Source organism: Serinus canaria, chromosome 7 (assembly GCF_022539315.1).
Source record: "Serinus canaria isolate serCan28SL12 chromosome 7, serCan2020, whole genome shotgun sequence".
NCBI classification, from domain to species: domain Eukaryota; kingdom Metazoa; phylum Chordata; class Aves; order Passeriformes; family Fringillidae; genus Serinus; species Serinus canaria.
Genome location: NC_066321.1, coordinates 24,498,805 through 24,520,080, shown reverse-complemented (window position 1 = coordinate 24,520,080; position 21,276 = coordinate 24,498,805). Strand labels below are relative to the sequence as shown.

The 21,276-nt window shown below is 37.3% G+C and overlaps 1 protein-coding gene across 3 annotated transcripts in view; it reads right to left on the bottom strand.

Moving 5' to 3' along the window:
* The window catches only part of PARD3B (par-3 family cell polarity regulator beta), a 389,258-nt gene that overhangs the window by 359,056 nt on the left and 8,926 nt on the right, over window positions 1–21,276 (bottom strand). For all 3 annotated transcript variants that reach the window (XM_050976846.1, XM_030241769.2, XM_050976847.1), the window contains exon 2: window positions 5,009–5,110. In XM_050976846.1, coding sequence (XP_050832803.1) covers window positions 5,009–5,110 — 102 coding nt within the window. The remainder of the gene's footprint in view (window positions 1–5,008; window positions 5,111–21,276) is intronic.

Sequence of the window (21,276 nt, the reverse complement as noted above, 5' to 3'; positions counted from 1 at the left end):
ACTGCCTCAGAACACCCCAGCCCTTTATTTAAACTACTGAGACATTTCTACCCACTTGCCCCCTTCTTGCCATTTTTCATCTTGGTGTAAAAATTTTCCTTATCACCTCACAGTCTTCAGTCAGAGCTTCTATATTTACCCAAGGGTTACTGTAGCTCTGATTTACTTCTGTTTCATGAGGACTTTAATGCTTGAATAGAACAGAAACTGATCAAAGGTGGAATTAGCTCATTGTAACTTAAATGCACATTGCACATTAGAGTATGCCATCACTTTCACAGTCAAAATGACAACCCTCAAGGTCTACAAAGTCAAACCCAGGTCAAAAAATAACTGCTCTATAGTGTTAAACTGAGACAGCCATCACTCCCAGTGACTAAACCTGCCTGCAAACAACAGAAAAGTTCCAAATCCACTGGCAGAAAACACACCTACCAGCATATTTTTATACCTGGAAAAAACATTTCTTTTGTAAGATTATATCAGTCTTGAAGTTCACATCTGCTTCATTTTTATTGCTTTGTAGAAAAATCTTCTCCAAAACTGCCTCACACTTGCAAAATCATCACTGAAACTAAAGCTACCTGCAAAGGCTTCTGTCTGAAGTAGAGCTTCAAAGAGTTACTTAGTATCTGTGACAAAACCTTCTGCCAGATCTTGAGCTTCTTATCAGGAGCATGCCATTTGAACAGCCAGCAGCTGATCTCCCTAGCTGATCTCTGCCTAGCATCTCCATCCAGGCGACATGTTTTTTCAATATTGCATTTCTGCTGTAGTGAGTTGAGAAGAAGAATTCATTGATTTTCCTATTTAATATTTCATTAAATGCTTAGCTAAAATACACTTAATTCATACCATTTACTGGATATCATCATTAGAAACACTTAAATGACAGTTGCAGTCACTACAAATCTTGAAACAGTGTCACTATTTCAGCATTTCATTGACGTTGCTTTGTGTCCTTCAAAAGCTTCTGCTGCTGTTAAAAATCCCTACTCATCTATATTTAACAAAGAAGATACCCAAGAAAAAAGTAATTTCTAAGATCATACCGGTATCCTGCCATTTCAGTGTCAGCACACTGCCCATGACAATGATTTTTTTTTATTCCTTCCACTCCTAAAAGAAATGACCCCACACCACAAAACACCTCCCCCACCCCCGTTAGCAGTGGAGCTGCCAACAAACAAGTCTCTGGAGAGCTTAAACCCACATCACCTCCTAGGATGACATGCCTAATCTTTTGCCATCAGCACTGATCAGAAAATGTACCTTTACAAACATGTTCAGCAGCTTTGTTGGCTCAGCTGTAGCTACTGCAATACTTGCAAACACAGTCTTACAAAACAACATCCAAGATATCCACGAAAACCAAAAAGTACCAAACAGATGAAAAAGCCCAACAAAACAAAATCAAAACAACCAAAGAAAAACCCAGCACCCTGACAGCAGACCACCATCTCCTCCTTCAGAAGGGCTCTGATGAAAAAGCACACCTGTAACCATGTTTTGTTGTATTTAATCCTATCAAAATATGAACACATATACACATATAAAGTTTGATAGAAAGTGTATTTTCCCTGTAGACCTCTAATTTTATTCAGAAAGCAGACCTGTTCTGATTGAGGAAGCTTGTTGTCCTATAAGCAAAGCAAGTTTTAACTTAACACAGGCTTTCATTACAACCTCTTAGCCTCCCCCAAGGTGTTTGCTAGTACATGAAAACATGATTCCATATAAACATCAGCAGGAAGTCTAGATAGTTACATTAAGCTTATGCATTTCAGACATGTGCCAAGCACAGGGCTCCATGTACACAATGCTATGAAAGGAAACATTCTGTACTCTATCTTTTACACAGTAAAGAAATTTTCTCAGAACATTTTCTTGCTGAAGAGTTCATTTCAAGTGGGAAATCTGTTAAGAACAGTATACAAAGAGGACTCTATTTATAACTTCAACATTAAAATCAGACAATTTAAATAGCATGTTCTTGTTCAAGTGACAAAATTTGTGGATTTTAATTAATTCATCATTCAGATTAGCAGGACATGAACCAATTGCTGGATAATGCACTGAAAACAAGCTATTTTAAAGCTATTCTAATAAACTATGTCAACTAGCTTTGGAAATACAATTTAGGTCACAGATTATTGTTGAGGCAACAGCAGCAAGAGGGACTCTCAGCCAGGAGACTTTCCAAAGCATTTTCACATAACATGTTACCAACATATAATACTAACTTAGATCTGTTTTATAGGCAATTTAAAAATTCCACTCTGTCCAGCATAACTGTGCAGTTGACAGCTGCACAGTTGAACTTTGATTAATCTGGAGTTCAAGAGGAAGTCAGGAAGTTAATGTAAGCAGAGCTCAAAACCACTGCCACTCCCAGTGATGGGCATTACACATTCCAGTGCCATTACTTCAGGGTTGGAACTCCACCATTTACTCTGTTTTTTCAGTTCCCTCTCATTTGTTCACCAACCCACCACAGCACTTGCGGCTTACCTCATGAGTAGTTGTGCCTCCTTAACAGTCTATTGTTAAGGACTGTCAAAAGCTTTTGAAATTCCAAATAAATTATATCTGATAGCACTCTCCCTGTTTTGTTGTCACAGTGAAAAAATTCAATAGATTAGCAAAGACATTTTCCTCTGAAGAAACTGCTAATTTACTGCTATCAAAGTAGGATCTAGAGCAGATTATCTCTTCAAGCAGCAGCGTTTCCCCTGCCACTGAAGAAGAGTTTGATGGTAAGCAGTGCCAAACACACCTTTGGTTAAAGGCACTGAGGTTAAGTGCAAGCTTATTTTTATAGAGTGACTGATTTAACGTGAAACTATGTCACTGGCTCAGATGCACAGCAAAGGATGACAAGGACAAGGGAGCCACAAACCTGTGGTCTATTCATTTACTGCATCTACAGGTAATCATAACCAAAGACAAGCAGAGCACAGATAAATGTACCAAAAATTCCTTCATCTATTCAGGGACTTTAAACACCAAATAAGATAGCAGGCCAATCTGATCTGAGTATCTCCTCCCCTTTTTTGTAAAGCTTAAAAATCCCCTAGTAGAGAGTCTCAGTGTGAAATAACACTGGTGAAGGCTCAAAGACTAACAGGCCACAGTAAAGCCATCAAAACTATTTGTAAACCTTTTATAGGGCTGGTTCTTTGATATCAGATCATATCAAACTTTCTAAGTAAGCAGTAACAGCTCCTTACACATGCTATGGCCCAATTCCACTCTCAAATGAAAGAATTCTTCAACCTCTCAGACCAGCAGATCCCTTACAACATTCTCCTTTAAAAAAAAAAAATCTGATTTTTCACTGCAGCTGCTCTGTTCAGCAAGTCTCTTATCCCTGTTTCACCAAGCCACTCAGAAGAAAATAAGATGACAGTGATACATCCCCTGTAATTGAGATATCAGAGGAAGAGAAATTGAGGAGTTTGCTGTATTCCTAAACCACACCAGACCACTTCAAAGAGTAAGATTCAAGTTTCCCAGCGAGTTTTCCCTAAGGCAGCCTCAGAGCCTCACTTAGCACTGTCATAACTGAGGAAGCTTAGACCCACAGCTGTGACCTAGAAGCTTATTCAGCTACACATACTCAACCAGTGACAGCCACTGACAAGGTGTAGCAAAGGCTCTGGCCACAAGTTAAAAACTATATGGCATATCAAATATTCTGCACATTAATGCTCACATTTCCACAAGAGCTCCCCTATCAGTACTTCAGAGAAAATCCTGGGTAAATGTACTAATTTTCATTAACTAATGAGACCAGCAAAACATTCCTCTTTGATGTAATATCTCATTTTATGACATCTTACACTTATGGCCTTATTCTTTATACACAGCTGTTCAATTTCAGAACTCAATCCTTTTTGTCTCCAAACACTCCTGAAAAAAAAAGTCTTGAGGTGTCTTATGTATACTTTTAGTAAATGTGATAAAAAGAATATCTAACAGAGCTCCACTCTTTTTAAAAATTCCCACACAAACCACCCTAAAATGACAATGAAGTATACACTAAACAATTTTCTAAGATACAAAGAAGCAGCATCCCATTAATCATAAGCAAAACGTTCTGCTTTGTATTAAGTCATTGAAGAATCAACACAGCATACAAAACTAGCAATCTGTTTGCAATATACTAAATTATTTTTTAAGTCATCAAGCATATGGCTCTTTAAATAGACAAAGCAATTTGTCTAAAAGCACAGGTATTTCCCATATTTGGATCTTTGGTTTAAAGCCATTAATTTTTTTTTTTGATTTTATGAAGAAAAAAAAAGTAAAATAAAATCAGCAAAGTTTTACAAATACCCGTCCTCCTGCTGAATAAGTCACCAATAAGTTTCCCAAAACTAAATTTTTCTGACAATTAAAAATGAAATGAAAAGAGGTTTCTCTGCAGTTACTACTAACCAAACAAGAAATGTGTCTTATTTTAATTGAAATTTAGAGACTCACAGCTTCTAAAATGAATAAGCAGCCTGCTCAGACTTTCAGTAGCAAATCACAGGAACTCCTCCCAAAATTTAACAGTTCAAGTAGCTCTTCTTGTCATCACAGGATTTGAATATTTTGTCACACTCAACCATGATATTTGAATGATTCTCAAAAACTTAACTCCATGCAAAGGAAGAGATTATAGAAGATATTTTACATGGCATTTATTTTTAGGTGGCATAAAAAAGAAATAAATTCTTGTAAAAGCCGCATTTTTCACCATGGTATTTGAATATAGAAATAAAAAGAAACACAGAACTGCTTGAAAAGGTTAAGCCCTAAGTGAACTGCTGGGCTTCTCTTCTCACTGCTTGGGTCATGCTTCCCACTCCCCCATTCTACTCCAGAAGGGGAGAGTTACAGCAGTTATGGGCAGATGTGTTTAAGAATACTTAACAAACATTCCACCTGCCATATATCCAAGAAATGAGAAAGCAGCATTTCTTATTTGAAAAGACACTTAACACTTTCATACAAGCTTTACCTTATCTTTGTCTTCCACAACATCTGCCAGCACATCATCTGGGTCCAGGATTCCTCCATCTGTATACTCCAGGTGGTGAATATTTACCCAGGAAGCTGGATCCTGAAAGACAGATACACGACTTCTTCACCTACCCTTGCAGGATTTCAGTGCTGACAGACATAGCAGTTGTGTCCCACTTAATTTTCACCTACTTCCCTCTACAGTCACAAGGTAGAAGACTGAAGCCACTACTCAAAATTGAAACTGAGAGCAAATGAAAACTACAGATGAAAAACAAGGCAATACCTACAGAACACCACACAAAAAAAAAAAATCTTTAAAACATACATTTTTATTTCCTTATCAATCTCTCTCTAATTTGAATAGTAAATTTTAAAAAATAAAAAAAATGTTCTTTTCATTTTACAATACTTTATAGATAGAATATTGTGGTTATTATCGGCACAAACAAATAAATAAATATGTGGATTGACATGCACCCCTCCTGACAGGTTGTGGGGAGGTGTACCCATATATTTTTAGACATCTAAAGCACATCCATCATTTCTTTCTCTGAGGAGGCAGATAATCCTACTGCGGCAAAAAAATCCCAAATGAATAAGTAAATTCCACTTGGCTTTCACAAACAAATACTCTCAAATTCCAATGCAACACTGTGTACCATATTCACAGGGATCAGACTAATTCTCCAAAACTAATGCTTTCTTCATACATTAGTAACTCCTTCACTTCTATACCCAGGAGTTCAGCCATCATTCTACTGACCCTGAAGCCAAAAGGCTCAGAGTGTACTGCTCAATAGCAAATTCCCCCTGAGAGCAAAAAGAAAATGAGAGAGCAGACACACAGCCTGTAGCCACTCCCCCCAAACTATACCAGTACCTGGAAGTTGTGCACACAACTTCCAAGTGGTATTTATGGCTGAACTGCCTTAGTTAAAACTTATCCTCCTAGGAGCAGTTCCTGCGGTTTAATGAGCACATGGCAGCTTGGTGAGTCACAGTGACATGTGCGAGTACTCTGAGCTATCAGCACTGACAAATGCTGCATCTGCTACAGCACAATGAAGAAAACATGCCTGGTTAGGATTATAAAGCACATTTGAGTCCTCCATCAAAAATTATGAAGAGTGGCCATAAAATGCTAAAATTAAGAGCCAGGAAAGGGGCATGCACACATAGCTTTGAGGAATGTTTCAGAAATGGGACAAAAAAAGATGACCACTGATGACCTGCAACTGAGGGTTAAGCGTAACTAGATAAAGTACAGCTGTGTAACAACCACACCAATTAAGCATCTAAAAGTATGTCTATTTGTACGTCCATTTAATCTCTAGTTTACCTCTTACTACAGTTATTTCATTTTGCAATGAAATCACCCACTTGTGAAATAGTAAATGGCTGTTCATTCTAGGTATCACCTGCTCAAAATTACAAAGTTTAAGAGTATCAATTAATAAGCGTTTTTTCCTCTGCAAAGCGAAAGTGTGGAAAACTATTACAAACTATTACAACTATTGTAGAAAATTTCTATCTTTAAGCCCAAGGCTTAGGTATTTTTACCATAACCATAAAATTCCAAGATGAAAGGGCAGAACAGAAACATACCTTTATGCAGTAATTAAGCAGGTTAATTGAGATTATACAATTTACCTAATGCAGATACCTTGAAAAAAGGGTATAATTTGACCCTAACAATAAAATTACAAAATATGATGCTCTAAAACCAGAACACGTCAGGAGCTACAGATGTTCCTCCTGAACCTTTTAACTAATGCAACCACAAAGCTTTTAATAGTTAACAGCATTAAAACAGCATAATTGAAAATCACTCCTCTTAACTGGACAAATCTCTGTGGCTAACCTATTTGGCTGAAGATACATTAAAACCTGCTGCATTAAGCTGTTGAAGTGTTAAGAATAAAGCTGAAGTTAAAAAATACACAGCTGATTAGAATATTTTGCTTTCAGTGTTCACTTCTATTTGTGATTCAGTAACTGCACCAACAGCAATGTGTCATTGAAACAGAAACAAAGAAAAAACAAGTGTAAAACCCCATTATCCAAGTAGAATGATGCAAGTTGGCAGGACATAAGCTTAAAACACACAGTCACCCTAAACTACATTAAATTTAACAAATTCTTAACCCTCTTTTACTTTGGGGCACAGCAAAAACAGTAATTTAATTATTTTTATTAGTGGCAATATCAAGAGAACATCTCTAAAAGTCTCAAAGAACAGAAGATGACATTCCTCACCAATCTTTAGGAATAACTGTAGCCAGCCTAAGATTCTTTAAAAGAAAACAATGACAATTCACACTGAAATACATGAACTAAAACAGAGCAGGATTCAGTTTGTTTTGAAGAAAAATACTTAATGGCTTAGACACATACTGTGGCTCAGGCACACACACTATGAACACACCACAACCTTCAGATCTCAAGGACTCCCCAGTGACAATAACCAGCATAGACTAGAGCAAGACTGAATACTTCCTGCCTCAGAAATAAAAATGTGAATGGCTTTTATTAGCTTACATGAACTTCATCCCTGAAAGTTAATAACCCAGGCTAGGAGCAGGGAGCTCTGCATAAACTTGTTTGATGAAGCAAACAGTAACTACTGCTAGACAGCCCAGGTTATCATCCCCAGAGTCACAAAAGTAACAATGGTTCATCTGACCAGCAAACCCACTGGGCCATTCAAAAAGATTTCAAAGTCAGAGAACATCCTCTCTTTCAGTGAACTCTAAACATAGCCATGCATTGGATACAAAGTGTTCATACAAAAAAACCAAACAACAACCAAAAAGACCAAAAAACCAACAACAACTAAAATCTATATATCCATTTCTTCCCCGTTTCTTTGCTTGCACCAGGAGTCCAGACAGCTTCACTAAATAAAACATTAATATTTTAGATAACTTCTCACTTAAAACAAGCTATTAACTACCAGCAGACATAAAAGTTGAGTATCTAAAGTTCCAAAAAGCACTGTATCCACATGCATATGCACAAACTCACATTTTGCACATTCTTTAGAGCTCCAAAGGAGTAGAACAGGTCCAAAACATAACCATGGTACATCCAAGAATCATTATCAGGGAATATGAAACTTGCTCAGGAAAAGGACTGTCTTATTTTAAGGTTCTTACGCTTTACTATGACAGAACAATCAAAAGGGGCATCAAGAATACTTCAGGTGTCATTAAAACTTGACATACTTAAAAAGAACTATTTAAGTTTTGAAAAATAAAAAAGCCTCTTGTAAAAATAAAATACTAATAGAGTCTGGCAGCTCTGGGCAGCAGATTCAGGTAATCAAACCTGATTATCTGTGCTCCTAAATGCTCTCCTGTTAGAAAGTTCATCTTGAAGACAACACAAACTATGGTTCCAAAAAATCCTAGCATCACAAGTGGGAAGATGCTCTCTTACAGCACAGTACATAACCCCAGGCAGAAATTCAGCTGAGATACAAACTTGTAAAAATCTACGTAAAGAAGACGTATGACTAAGTTACCTGGTATAATTCATAACAGCACTTGGCAAATGAATATTGAACAGTTACTCTGATGTGCATTTTACCTTAGGGTGCAAGTCATGTTTGCGTTTAACATCAAGCCACTTAAAAGCTGTTTATCATCATTTCCTTTATGTGTGGGAGAACACTTTAGGAATTACTATGCAAATATTTACCAAATGTTAAATTAAAGCCAGGTCACACGAATGCACAAGTGCAATGTTGGCAGAGAAGTGACATAAATTATAAAAAATGGGCTTGACATTCATTTTGTCACAGAAACCTGACTTAGCTGTTGCCACGTAATACAACAACACCACTGTTCAAGTAGTCTAAAATAGGTTCAAGAATTCTTCTACACATTTATTTTCAGTCAACACACAATTGAAAAACCAATCAATTTATAATTAAAGTACTCCCACTTATTGTTAGGTTTTTAAATAAATCAATAGATTCACATTTTTAATGTATCAGAAAGTTGGAGCGCATTCTTGATTCTTTTTGTTCCCATCTCCGATAGAAAAGTACCAACCTCCTTTTCTGAAAGCTAGGCAACATATTTAATAAATGTTACAGTCCACACTTGTTGTCTTAGCTAGCATGAGTTCTAACATCATTATAGTGCAAGGATTTCATACCACCAGAGCTTCATATCTCTTTGATATTTCTCACCGGCAGCTCCTCTAAGCACTGACTGTTCCTGGTCCTTGCAGCAGCCATCTGACTCCAGGTCCCACCAATCCACTCTTTGATACCACTGTCCTTACTGGCTACAGGTGTGGCCTGTTAAGATCAGGCCTGCTTCTAATCTTTAGTAATTGGTCCAGCTGCAACTCATTGGGGGATAAGATTACCTTCCATACCACCTTCATTTACCCACACTGTATCCCCCTACACACACTGGGTATCTCTGACTGCTAATGAGCCCAAACAAATTTAAATATGTTTCAGCCGACCATCAATAAAATAAACACCACCACTTAATGATTTCACAATTAATTACTGTTTGAAGCTGTATTTTGTTCCGCTGTGCAGAACGCACAAAATTAACAGCAAATCCTCTACTAGAATTTTTAATTTAATATAGTAACAATAGGATGCACTTTAAAAAAAGTCAGAAATAGGACTCACTTAAAATTAGTGCTTGTTTTGATATTTCTTAAGTACCTCCACATCAATGCTTCACTGGAGCAAACAGACTTCAATGAAATACAACATTAAAATGGAAATCATATATGCCTGTTCCACATACAGAAAGGAATAAATGCTAGGACAAACTTGGGGACTTGGGGGAAGGAGTGGCCTCTGGCCATATCATTTTCTGTCACTTGGACAGTGTAAAAGTAAAACTAAAAATCCCAAAATCATAAAATATTTTCTGATAAAGTGATATTTTAGGTTAAGGTCAGTAAAAGAGCTATTCTACCCCTTACCATTTTTAGATTATAAATTGCAATGTGATGCATTACCTCAATAAATTAAGTAGTATTTAATGATTTCTATAAGTATTTTAAAGCTACACAGTGTAGCCTCATTACACACAGCCAAATGGCACCAAGTATTTGTTTTAATCTTATTACAAAGCTCCCAAACCTTATCAGCGATTTCTCACACGAAGCTCCTCACAGCACAGCCAAAAACTTCCCTATTGCCTCTCAACCCGCCAGCCCACTCTTTTATACCACTCATCCTCATTGGACACAGCTGCTGTGGCCTGTTAAGGGCAGGTGCTCCTAATCTTTGGTAATTAGCACAGCTGCAATTCCTCAGGTGTGAGATTACCTTCTGCACTATATTTTTTTACATTCTATCCCCCCACAATTATTAGTTACCCTCAGACCACAGCTTGGGGAGCAGAGCACAAAAAGCAAGTTGGAGAGGAACATAGGGATGAGATTGGTCACAGGCTCAAACTGCATCTCGAAATCCTTCTCAAAATTTATCACTTCTAATTTATCATTTCTAATTTATTAAATTAGAAGAGCCTTAAGCATTTTTGGTTTGCTTACCAAAGCCACCTCCAAACAAGCCTGAAGTGCAGTTTATTGAAAGTTCATCTCAACTGCCACCAATGGGGGTGTCATCTTCAAGAGTAGAGGTGGGGCTCTTTTTACAGCAATGTGAACACTGAATTTCCAAAATCAAGAGCTGATCACAAAGCAAATGTTGCACCCTACAGATTATCACAATCTGGAGCTCAACAATTAGAGCTCAACACCACCACAACATGGATGCATTGATGTCCTTGTACAGGCTACGAGAAACCCCAAGGAAAAAGCCAAATGCCCCAATATGCTTCACACCCCATCCTTCTAGCAAGCAAACAACCACTGCTTCTCCTCATACATACAAATGTAGAATTGTATTATTGTATACAATATTGTAGGTTACACACATAACATTTCTATGGAATAAAAGGAGTCACAAGAAGTTTCTGTAAAAATCAAAGATAAAGAGATGTCTGCACAAGAGATTAAGTCTGTTTCAGACACTACTGAATGCAGCAATTCCTGGCACAGACCTGATCTGAATAAGCCTCCCTATATGAAGTACATGAGTATACATCATACACACATATATATATTTACACACACACACTTGTAACTGAGTACAAATTGGGTCTTCTTTTCACAAACTTCAAAAAAATAGAGATAAAGCACTATTTAGGTTTCACTGCTCAGGAAGCTTCCAGAGTTTAGTTTACATTACACATAACAGAGGATGTTACAAGCTCATATTTCTAGGTTTCACTGCTGAAAAAATAAATTCTTACATCTAATTAATTACATTGTCTTTATAGCATAACATTAACCAACACATTTCTAACACTTTCCAGTTAGAAATCCAAAAGCAGCAAATATCTTTAAGATAATACAAGGAAGGGAAACATGCTACAACACAGTGAGATCGTAAAAAAAAAATTCCTTGTGTATTTCATAGTGCTATTGTTCTCTTTCACCAACACTCTGACTCTGCTTGTATTAGAAGTGAAAATGCTGCAAGATGCTAGAGAGAAGATAAAACTTCTTTATAGCCTTCTACCAGCTGGAGTGACACAGATTCTCTCAAGTTATTAATATTAAAGTAAGATCTATACTGAGTGAGCCCAAGGACAGGAATTAAACTGAGGCAAGGGCAAAGGACAAGGTAGTCTGCTCTGAGAGAAATGGCTTTTAAGCATCCAGAAATAAAGCTACAGAAAACACAGAAGGCCATACAGCAGAAATAGTCTTAGAAAGGTGACTGTAAGGGATGCTTCCTAATCTGTCCTCCAGATGAAATAAAATACTATAAAAATAAAGCGGCACAAGAAAGGATCTTTGGAGAGGAATTCACCCTTAACTGGTGAGGTGATGGGGAACAGAAAGAAGTTCATTGCAAGCCATCAAACTTGGGAGTACATGGAAGACAAAGCTCTTTGCTTTTCACTATAAATTTAGCAGGTCTAACAAGCCTTCAAACCTCATGCCAAAACATGATCACAAGAAGTAATGCCAGTCTAAGTTGTTATACCCATGATGCTTTTCTTCTGACCAATGCACAGATTTTGATTTTTTTTAGGTAGGTTAGGAAGTTTTCTTCACACAGTAAGAGAACACAGAAGAAATTTTACTCCTAAAGGGAATAAATTAAATATTCAAGTAGGAGGTCAATTAATTTTTTTTTTCAAAACAACACAATTTCTCCTACTGTTTAGAAGGATTTCTTGACAAACTATAGTAGAGGAAACGATTCCCTGTAAACAAGCTATTGAAAAAATTAAATCTCATTCTATGTATTTTCATACATTCTAAATTTTTGTTCAGATTCATTAATTTTATCTACTAATACTGGTTGTGGAAAACGTATTCTTCCCTCAAGCACTTCTTTTTTCAAATCATGAGATGTGATATAGCCAAATGGTAGAAAAAAGAAAAGGAGTTCTGAAAATACAGTAATTTACATAAGACTACTTCAAATACTCAATTTTTAAAGTTTCTGTCTTTGAAGGCACTAAAAACTTGATGTCAAAAGGGGAACTAATCAGATTGGGTCAGCAGGGAAACATTCATCTTTGTCAGAAACATTGACTTTATCTCAGTGGACTTGCAGTTTTTGCAGTCTGGTCACACTGCCTCAGTGGCCCTTGAGAATGGCAACAGCAGACAACCAAACAATTCATGCATGGAGCTGGTGGACTACCACAGATTGCTTTTGTCACACATCTGATACCAATCCCGAAAAAAGCAGGAAAATCTTCTCTTGCTCTTCCCAGGCACACTGAACAACCAAAAAGCAAAGCTTCTTTCTAGTCTTTGGAATTAGGCCTGACACAGCACAAGTACAGCTCACCCACCAGCTTTATCACTGACATGCTAAATGGTCCAAAACACCACTAGTCAATGCCTAGTCACCAGAGGGACCCAGAATATTTCTTGATCTTTAGCAATCTTCAAATTATTATGCTCTGAGAAAGTAACAGGACCAAGTATTACCATGACTAGTAGTCATACACAACAGCAAGGACTGATGATCACTGCCTTCTGTCTTCACATGTTCTCTTCACACCACCATACACCAAACTTCATTTTGGAGGTATAAAACTCATCCTTCTTGCACTTTTTTCCTTCTGATTCATTTTCACATACAGTTAACACATTCTGTTTTCCTTGGGAAGAGAGAAATTCAAACACGTTATAAGAGCCAACTCATTACAACAAAATGGGCTTTGATATCAGAGAGCTCTCAAGGTGAAGATGTGAGCTTGTACAAGGAACGCAGCACATAGGTTACATACACAGTTGCATCTGTTAAAAATGATCACATTTGAAGATAAAGATCCTGGCGTGAGACAAACTAGGAGACAAACCACAGAACATGAACACAGTGGAAGTTCTTCACACAGGCTTTAAACAAGAGGAGCACAGGGAAAAGAACTCTCCCACTTGAGTCACTTGACACTTGCATCCTATAGGTCACAGCAGAAGGATGGACAGTGAGTCTCTTCTGGCTTTCAGAGGTAGCTTTGGCAAAGAGGGACTGTAAGATATCTTGTCCTTTAGCCATCTTTAAATTATTATGTTTTGAGAAATTAATAGGAATATGTACTAATAATAAAGTCTTCATTTTCCACAAGGCAGGGGAGGTATTTCACTGTAATCAGAAAGGAAAAAGAAGAGAGAGTTGGTTTATCCTGACAGTTAAATATGCAAGGGGAAAAAATACCTATCCCCCATATTCAGTCTGAGGAAGAAAACAGAAAAAAGTGCTCCTAATCTCCCTATCATGGAATTCTCTGTTTGTCAAAGCACAGATATATAAATCAGAAAAGACCCAGATTATTTCAACTGACACTCCAACTTGTCCTTGACTTGCAGCACTAGAACCCTTCAAAAATAAGAGCCTTCTGATTTTATACTGCATCTGAATGAAAAACCACTCTCTGAATATAGCTGTCTGACTATTACCTGAAAAAAGCAGGATGCAGAGAATATATCAGTAGAGGATCACATAGCCCACTTTTACATTACACTCCAACTTTTAAGAAGGCCATGTATGCCTGTTTTAGTTTTACAAAGAAAGCTGGAGATACACATTTATACAGAGGTCTACACACTGCACTTGTAACAACCAGCCAAAACCTCCCCTTCAAAGCCTCAGTTAAAAGTGGAGCACACTCTATGCCAGGCACTGAATCCAAGATAACCATACAAATGTAAGAATATAAGTGCAAACTGATCTTCAGTTATAAACTAAGAATATCCTTTAGCTTTTCAAGTCCATTAGATTAGACAGCTTCAACAATGCAGAAACACAAAAGACTCAACCTTGCGCAAATTAACACAAAAGTTTCAGAACAAAACACCTCTAAATAAACCTACAAGATTTTAAGGCTTCCCTTTCATATCCCAAGTACTCCATGCCAAATATTATCTACAATATTCAGAGTAGTTTTGTTATGTTAATAAGCAAACTGCTTCTCAGCTCCAGGCACCTGGCAAGTAATGAATTAGCACTGAGTCTGGCTTGTTGTTTGATTACCTTAAGGTAACACTGGGGGGGGGGGGGGGGCTTAAGACCACAGTCACGATTTCTTAAAATTCAACATTAAGTGGGCAGACAGAACTCTAAAGCTACTCCTTTAAACTGTTATTTTTCACATAGAAATGAGAGGGGAAAAACTTTAAGTAAGAAAGTCATGTGTATAAGAGTATTGTATTTCAAAAGTGAAGTCCAAATTAAGTGAGTGAACAATACCCTTATTTTGCCAACAAAAACTGATAATCCCTAAAATTCAAATAACTCAGTATAGCTACAGATAAAAATGGGGCTGGCTGCACATTAACACAATTCAAGTTTGTAACAAACTCAGCACTGAAGGATACCAGATCTTCAACAAAAAATGATAAATGATTTGCATCTCCAAGGGCAGCCAGCACTTCAGCACTGCATCTAGAAACCATCTAAGACTGTTTTATTTACAACTGTTGGGCCTTTCTTTGATAAGGTGACTAATGCATTTGCAGCTGACAGAGGACTGCTTATCAGAAGCAGCTGAGAGCTTCAAAGATGTGACTGAGTAACACCAGACTCAAAACAAAACTGAATACAAATGCCTGTAAGACAATGGAGGCCAAGCATACTGGAATCCTGTCAAACTTTAACATAAACTGAGCTTTAGACAAAGCTCAAGTGAGAAAAGGATTGCAGTAAACTATAGGAGCATATCCTCAATTGCTCATAGAAAGCCACTGGTTATTTTCTGCAATTCCACAGAGAACAGCAAGATTTTTCTGCTGGAGTACCACCCTATTTCCTGCATGAGTCAATCACCAACCAGAGACTAGGGAAGAATTTGGGGAGAAATGACAGATTTGTAGTGTCAGTAGGACCAGTCAGGCTACCACTCCCTTCTCACACATCCAAAGCTGGTGATTCTCAGAAATGTCACCAATTCCCACTACTGCCACTGCCCATATCAACCTTAATCAACTCTCCCCATGGTCCCTGAACACCTCCTAGCAGGCACAGCTCATTGCTCTCCTTAGAGAGGAGTTAAGTGTGGACGTGGGGTCTCTCTCCTCACTCAGAGAAAATACACGATCTTTCACAGTACATTCAGTGACTGTCTTCCAAAAAACAAGAAACAAGGAACAATCATAGACTCAGAGCTGCTAAGATGCTGAGACAGCCAGGGTAGTTTTAAATTATCTCAGCATTAGAAGATGTAAGAAGACTCCCTGTGAGAGAGAAGTAAGTTCATTACAAATGAAAACAAAAAGAGAAAAAAAAAAAAAAGAAAAAATTAAAAGGGTGGTAGTGAAAAGTAATAGACTCAAAATTGGCTGTGCAGGGAGGGAAACAAAGAGGGTTTAACCATACAGGTGTTGGAGCAAGGTTTTCAAGTCTGTACTAGATGATGCTGTGACCTATTTCATTCTCATGTGAAACACTAAACAAACCAGATTCTCTCCTTCCTTTACTTCTCAGGAGAAAACACAATTGGGTCAATAATATTCTGAAGGCACAACTAACAGTTGAGCACTGCCTAATTCCACAAAGCCTAGTCAGTTTCAGTTGTTCTGACTTTTGTTGGAAAGAAAATAATCTGGAAGTTAAAGAAGTAATACAAATATTCAGCAGCTTAATATTACACTGTGGGGATTATTATATAATCTGCCATATATATATATATATACATATATATATACATATATATATATATATATATGTATATATAACCTCAACTCATCAAGGGGATTTCAGCCAGATAAAAAATAATGAAGGAGTGAGATTATCCACTCTTTCATTGAAATTTAGTACTACTAATGTGTGTTAGGGTTTGTCCTGCCCTGCCTTTATTCCAAAGGGCTGCTTTCTTCTGCTATTCCAAGTGTCTTCAGGAAAACAGAATCACAAAAAAGCCTGGACAAAACATCTTCACAGGTTTCAGAGGAAGAAAGAGGGCAGCACCCAAGTCACTGCAAAACAACTAACAGACAGGTAGGTCTAAGTAGGTCAGGTATAACATTTAGCCCAAATGTGAAAAATGACACCTGAGGCACATGTTCCAGTTACTGTTTGGTAGCAACTTTCTCCAACCCACAGGTTGCAAGGGGGCCACGTGGGAAAAAACCCTCCTTACACAACTTTAGTCCAGCCAGTACAACCCCACAATAAAGTAAAAATGAAAACAGCTGGTAAGCAAACTTTCTTAAATGCTGTATTTGCATATATTTTGCGTCGGTCCTGAGATGCCATTACAACCTTCATTTTCATTTGCAGCTTGATGCCATCTATCACTGATACAAACAAGGCCAATTCACTTTTCAGTCAGCTACCTCATTCATTCTCTTTGGGCTCCAGAACTGTATCCACATACATTAGCTCCACATATTACGGCATGCTCAAGCACCAACAGAAATAAGAAATAAAATTAAACAAAGATCTACTGAAAATGCCTACAGCTAGGTGGACATAACAGTCATTACTCACAAGAATGCTCAACCCTAAGCATGTTATAGGAACATTTTAGCAGAATGCACTGCCAACAGGACTTGCAGACTACAGCTCCCTTCTCAGTAAGGGATGATGGGATCTGGTTCCCAACTCCCACACACAAAAACAGGTAGAGAGCCGGTCGCTGACAAGATCAGCCACAAGATGATGAAAGCTTTTCAGCAAAGTAATTGGATCTACTTCCACTAAATTTTATCACCATATGCAGTACCTGAAAAGAAAACCAGCACATGGAATGGAGCAGTTCATTCTCTTCTTTAAATGGTTACTAAGGACATTGACAATGTCAGTTAATTAAAAAAAAAAATACAATATCAGAATTTACTGGTCTAATGCTCACAAAGTAAGTGATTTGGACTCCTACAGAACCTGCAACAGTTTTGGCTGCATTACTAAAAAGGTCTCTTACACTATGACTTCAGGCTCAAAAACAAAAAGACACAGAAAACTCCAAGAAAAACAGCCTGAAAATCCATTAAGTGCGCTTCAGCCTACAACACTATTTAACAGTTTGATCATTAAACTGTAGCTTGGATCTTTCAATATGAACTCAAGCATCATGAAAATACATGATTCAAACTCGCCACTCAAAAGTTAAATCTAGCTTTTTTCTTCCCAGTTAAAAGAAACTCCATTCCACAAAGCCTCCTGCACCAAATTTTTTCTTGCCAGATTGCAGAATAGTATTTTTTCAGTAACAAGAACCACTACCATTAAACTTATCACACACAAGGTGTTTCAAAACTGAAGCAACAGCACTTTGCAGAATGTTAATAGTCCACTACAATCTATTTCAAAACTACTTTGATCTGCACCACAGCATGTGGACCCTCACTGTCAAGCCTGCTTATGAATGCCAGCATCCTGGATTTTTCTACACGATCAAGCTGGGTTTTTTTAACTCTAAAATCCATATTGATAAGCCGAATAGTTAATCTCTAAACACACAATGCATAAAAGGGATCATTTCAAACCAGAAAAATGGAAGACACTTATAATCACCACAGCATTCACATTTGAATGACAGCTAAACATAAAGACACATCAAGCATTCAGCCATCTGGAAAGAAGATGGCTTTCTTTCCATATTGTCTATTCTCAAAGCCTTAAGGCAAGAGTCAGAGGTTGACCAAGACTTCCATTTAGTGAGATGCTCATTTCCTATCTCCAGCCATTAACCAACTGCACTATGAACAATAAGCCAGACCCCTCCACTTTCACTGCATTCAAAGACAGTTGTGTCACACCAGGACAAACAATGTGTGCTTACTGCCAGATGTACTTTATATTTGGAACATAGAAAGTTACAAAGAAAAAAAAAATCTACCTAGTGTTCTCCTAGTGTCTTTGAATATGGCTTATTTAATAAAATGACTATATCAATTAATATATTTTGTTACACTAGACAAGAAAGAACATGATAGATAAATAAAACAACCTAAGTATGTATTCAGACACTATTAAGAGTTAAAAAGTAGTGAATATTGCTGCAGCAAAATAAACAAAGAAATCACACTGCAAGCACAGCTACCAGAGACCTGGGGTGACCAGAGGAAGATGCAGTCCAGCTTTAGCATTACACTTTTAATAATACATGAAGGGCATAATAAGAAAAAAAGCACTCTGAATGTGCAAACACAGACCATCTACTCCTTTCACCTTCTCACTTGTAGCAATTACTCTCCCACAACACACAAAATTCAATTTAAATGGACAACTACCTAAACCAGCATTTTCCAGATCCAGGGATTAGGGGGCCAACACTGGCATACTCTGGTCCATCTTACTCCAAGTGGAAGTATGTGAAAAAAAGAAGCATTTAGAGCAATTCCCTTCTGTTGACAGTTTGAAAAAGTAAGCGGATCAATACAACAGTAATCAAGGAAGAAAACACCCTTAGAAGTAATATATTGAAATTGCACAGGTCCTGAGTGTTCTTCTAAGCATTCATGAGATATGATGAGTTTTTAGAGCAAAACATTAACTCTCTAATTTTGCTCTTCAGGAAGTCAGTGAACTGGTTTCCATAAGGGCTTCTCAGGTTAAGTTAGTACCTCCCATCAGTCAGGAGCTGAATGAGAGCTATCCAAATAACTACTCCTGAAATATTAATGCAGAAGTCTTCCCTGGATTTTTACGTGCAAATTTTATTGCCACACATAAGATTTATCACTGACACAATTTATCACTGTCATAATTTATCACTGACAAACCCTAACATTATTTTTTTCCACACACATGTACTTTTTTTTCCTCAAAAAAATTGCATCTTCCTTTTTTATTGCAATCTAAACAACACCTGCATCATGACTACTAGTATGCAAATGCTGGTCTTTATGCACAATATTGAAATGTCAATGAACCTTCTCCTTTCTGTCACCCAAAACAACTATTTCAGGTTTCCAGCTCTTCTGGGAGTTTTCTTTTTGTATCTCATAATGCCAGGAACTCCTGAAACATTTGTTCAGGATACATTTAATACAGCCAGCAGGGGAAAATTAACTGTGAATTGGCAGCAGCTTGGTTTTTCAAATGAGCCTAATTCTGTAGAGGCTGAGCATGATAACTCTCATCAGTCCTTGAAAAATTTCAGCAAGTCCTTCCACCCTAAAAAAAATGGGAAAATTAAAGTGAAGAGGCCTCTCCAATGTTCTGTTCTTTGAGCAGACAAAGAACAGGTTGAGAGGTGCCAGTAACAGAAGATGACAGTCAAATTTCCAACATTATTAAAAAAATACATAAGGCAACTGAAAACCAGACCTTTGAAAAATATGCAAATTAGGCCAATTTTATATATTAGTACGCTGTTGTAACCCATTCTATAGAACAGGGAGGGCAACCTGGAGAATCTCAGTAGAGTGAGTAACCTAAAGAAAATACAATTAAAAGCAGAGTCAAAGCAAAGTATGATACATTTTTGACTCACCAGAACAGACCAGATATTTCCATAAATCAACTCCTACTCAGTCGTAAATAAACTACCTTGTAAAAATACACTAATAAATTGCTGACAACCCCCTACTGCAGCCAATTATTTTATTTTTTCAAAAAAAAAAATTGTTATATGGTAACAAAAGTCATTGTTACAGCAAATAACTTTTTAACTCAGTCTGAGTAGAAAGAATGTGATTTGGAAGCAAACAGCATTTCACAGAGCTCACAATATATAATCATTTGATTGATGTATACAATATTTGCTTCATTTTTTTTCCTGCAAGCTTAAAAAATACTGCACTTCTTTTTTCTAAAAGCAAGTCCTCTGGAGTCTTTACTCAGCAAAAAAAAAATTCCTGTATGACTTCTGGTTTCCATACAGGCTTTCATGTAGACTAACCCACAGTTCAAATAAAAACCAAGATAATGAAAAAAAACTTCCTTAGAGAAATAACTTTGGAAGACTTTGAGACTATTTATTCCAAAAGCAGAAGCTTGTTTCAGTTTAAAAAATGTACAGGTGAGATGCAGCACCATCACCCAATTTACTGATGATGAAGTATGACACAAGCTAGAGGAAGTCATTTTGTTTTGCCTGGGATAGAGTGAGGCACAGTTTTCACTGCACAGCTGCATGGCCCCTACAACCTGTGAAAGGGAAAGGGTACAATGAGCCATTCTAGACTTAAACTGCAGCAAAACAGCAACATTGCCTCAGTCAGATTTGCAGAACCCCTGAATTACATCTATTTCTAGAAGAGCTACAGACACACTATCACAAGTAGCTTTCTTTATTGCTTACCCAGCTTATTATACACCACTGTATTTCTGTCCTACTCTTGTGGTGTTTAATATCTAGGACTGATGAAAAAAATTCTGAGATGAAACTCCTTCATCAAAATCCTTACTAAAATAGTTAAGAAAGCCTTATAGAAAAAGTTGCAGCTGGAAGAGAGAATTTTAATAGCTGTTCAACCAGGAATCCATAGGAAGGCTGTTCTGCAAGGAGTAGCAGGGTGAGATGGTGCATGGAATTCTGACAAGCTCTGCAGGAAGAAGTTAGCTAAGCAAAGTTCTAGGTCACATTCCATCTCCTTTGTTCATGAAACTCATCACTTACAAAGGGTCTGTATCCCAAGCAGCCTGCAGCCAACACCACCAATAAGAGCAAAGTCTTTAGAGCTTTAAATTTGTAGTCTTGTTACACTTCTGGCTTGTGCCTAGAAATAAGAATTGCCAAGCAGAGAATGTTAGTAGAAATCTTTCTAACACTCAAAATATTACCCACCAAACGAGTATCACAGTGG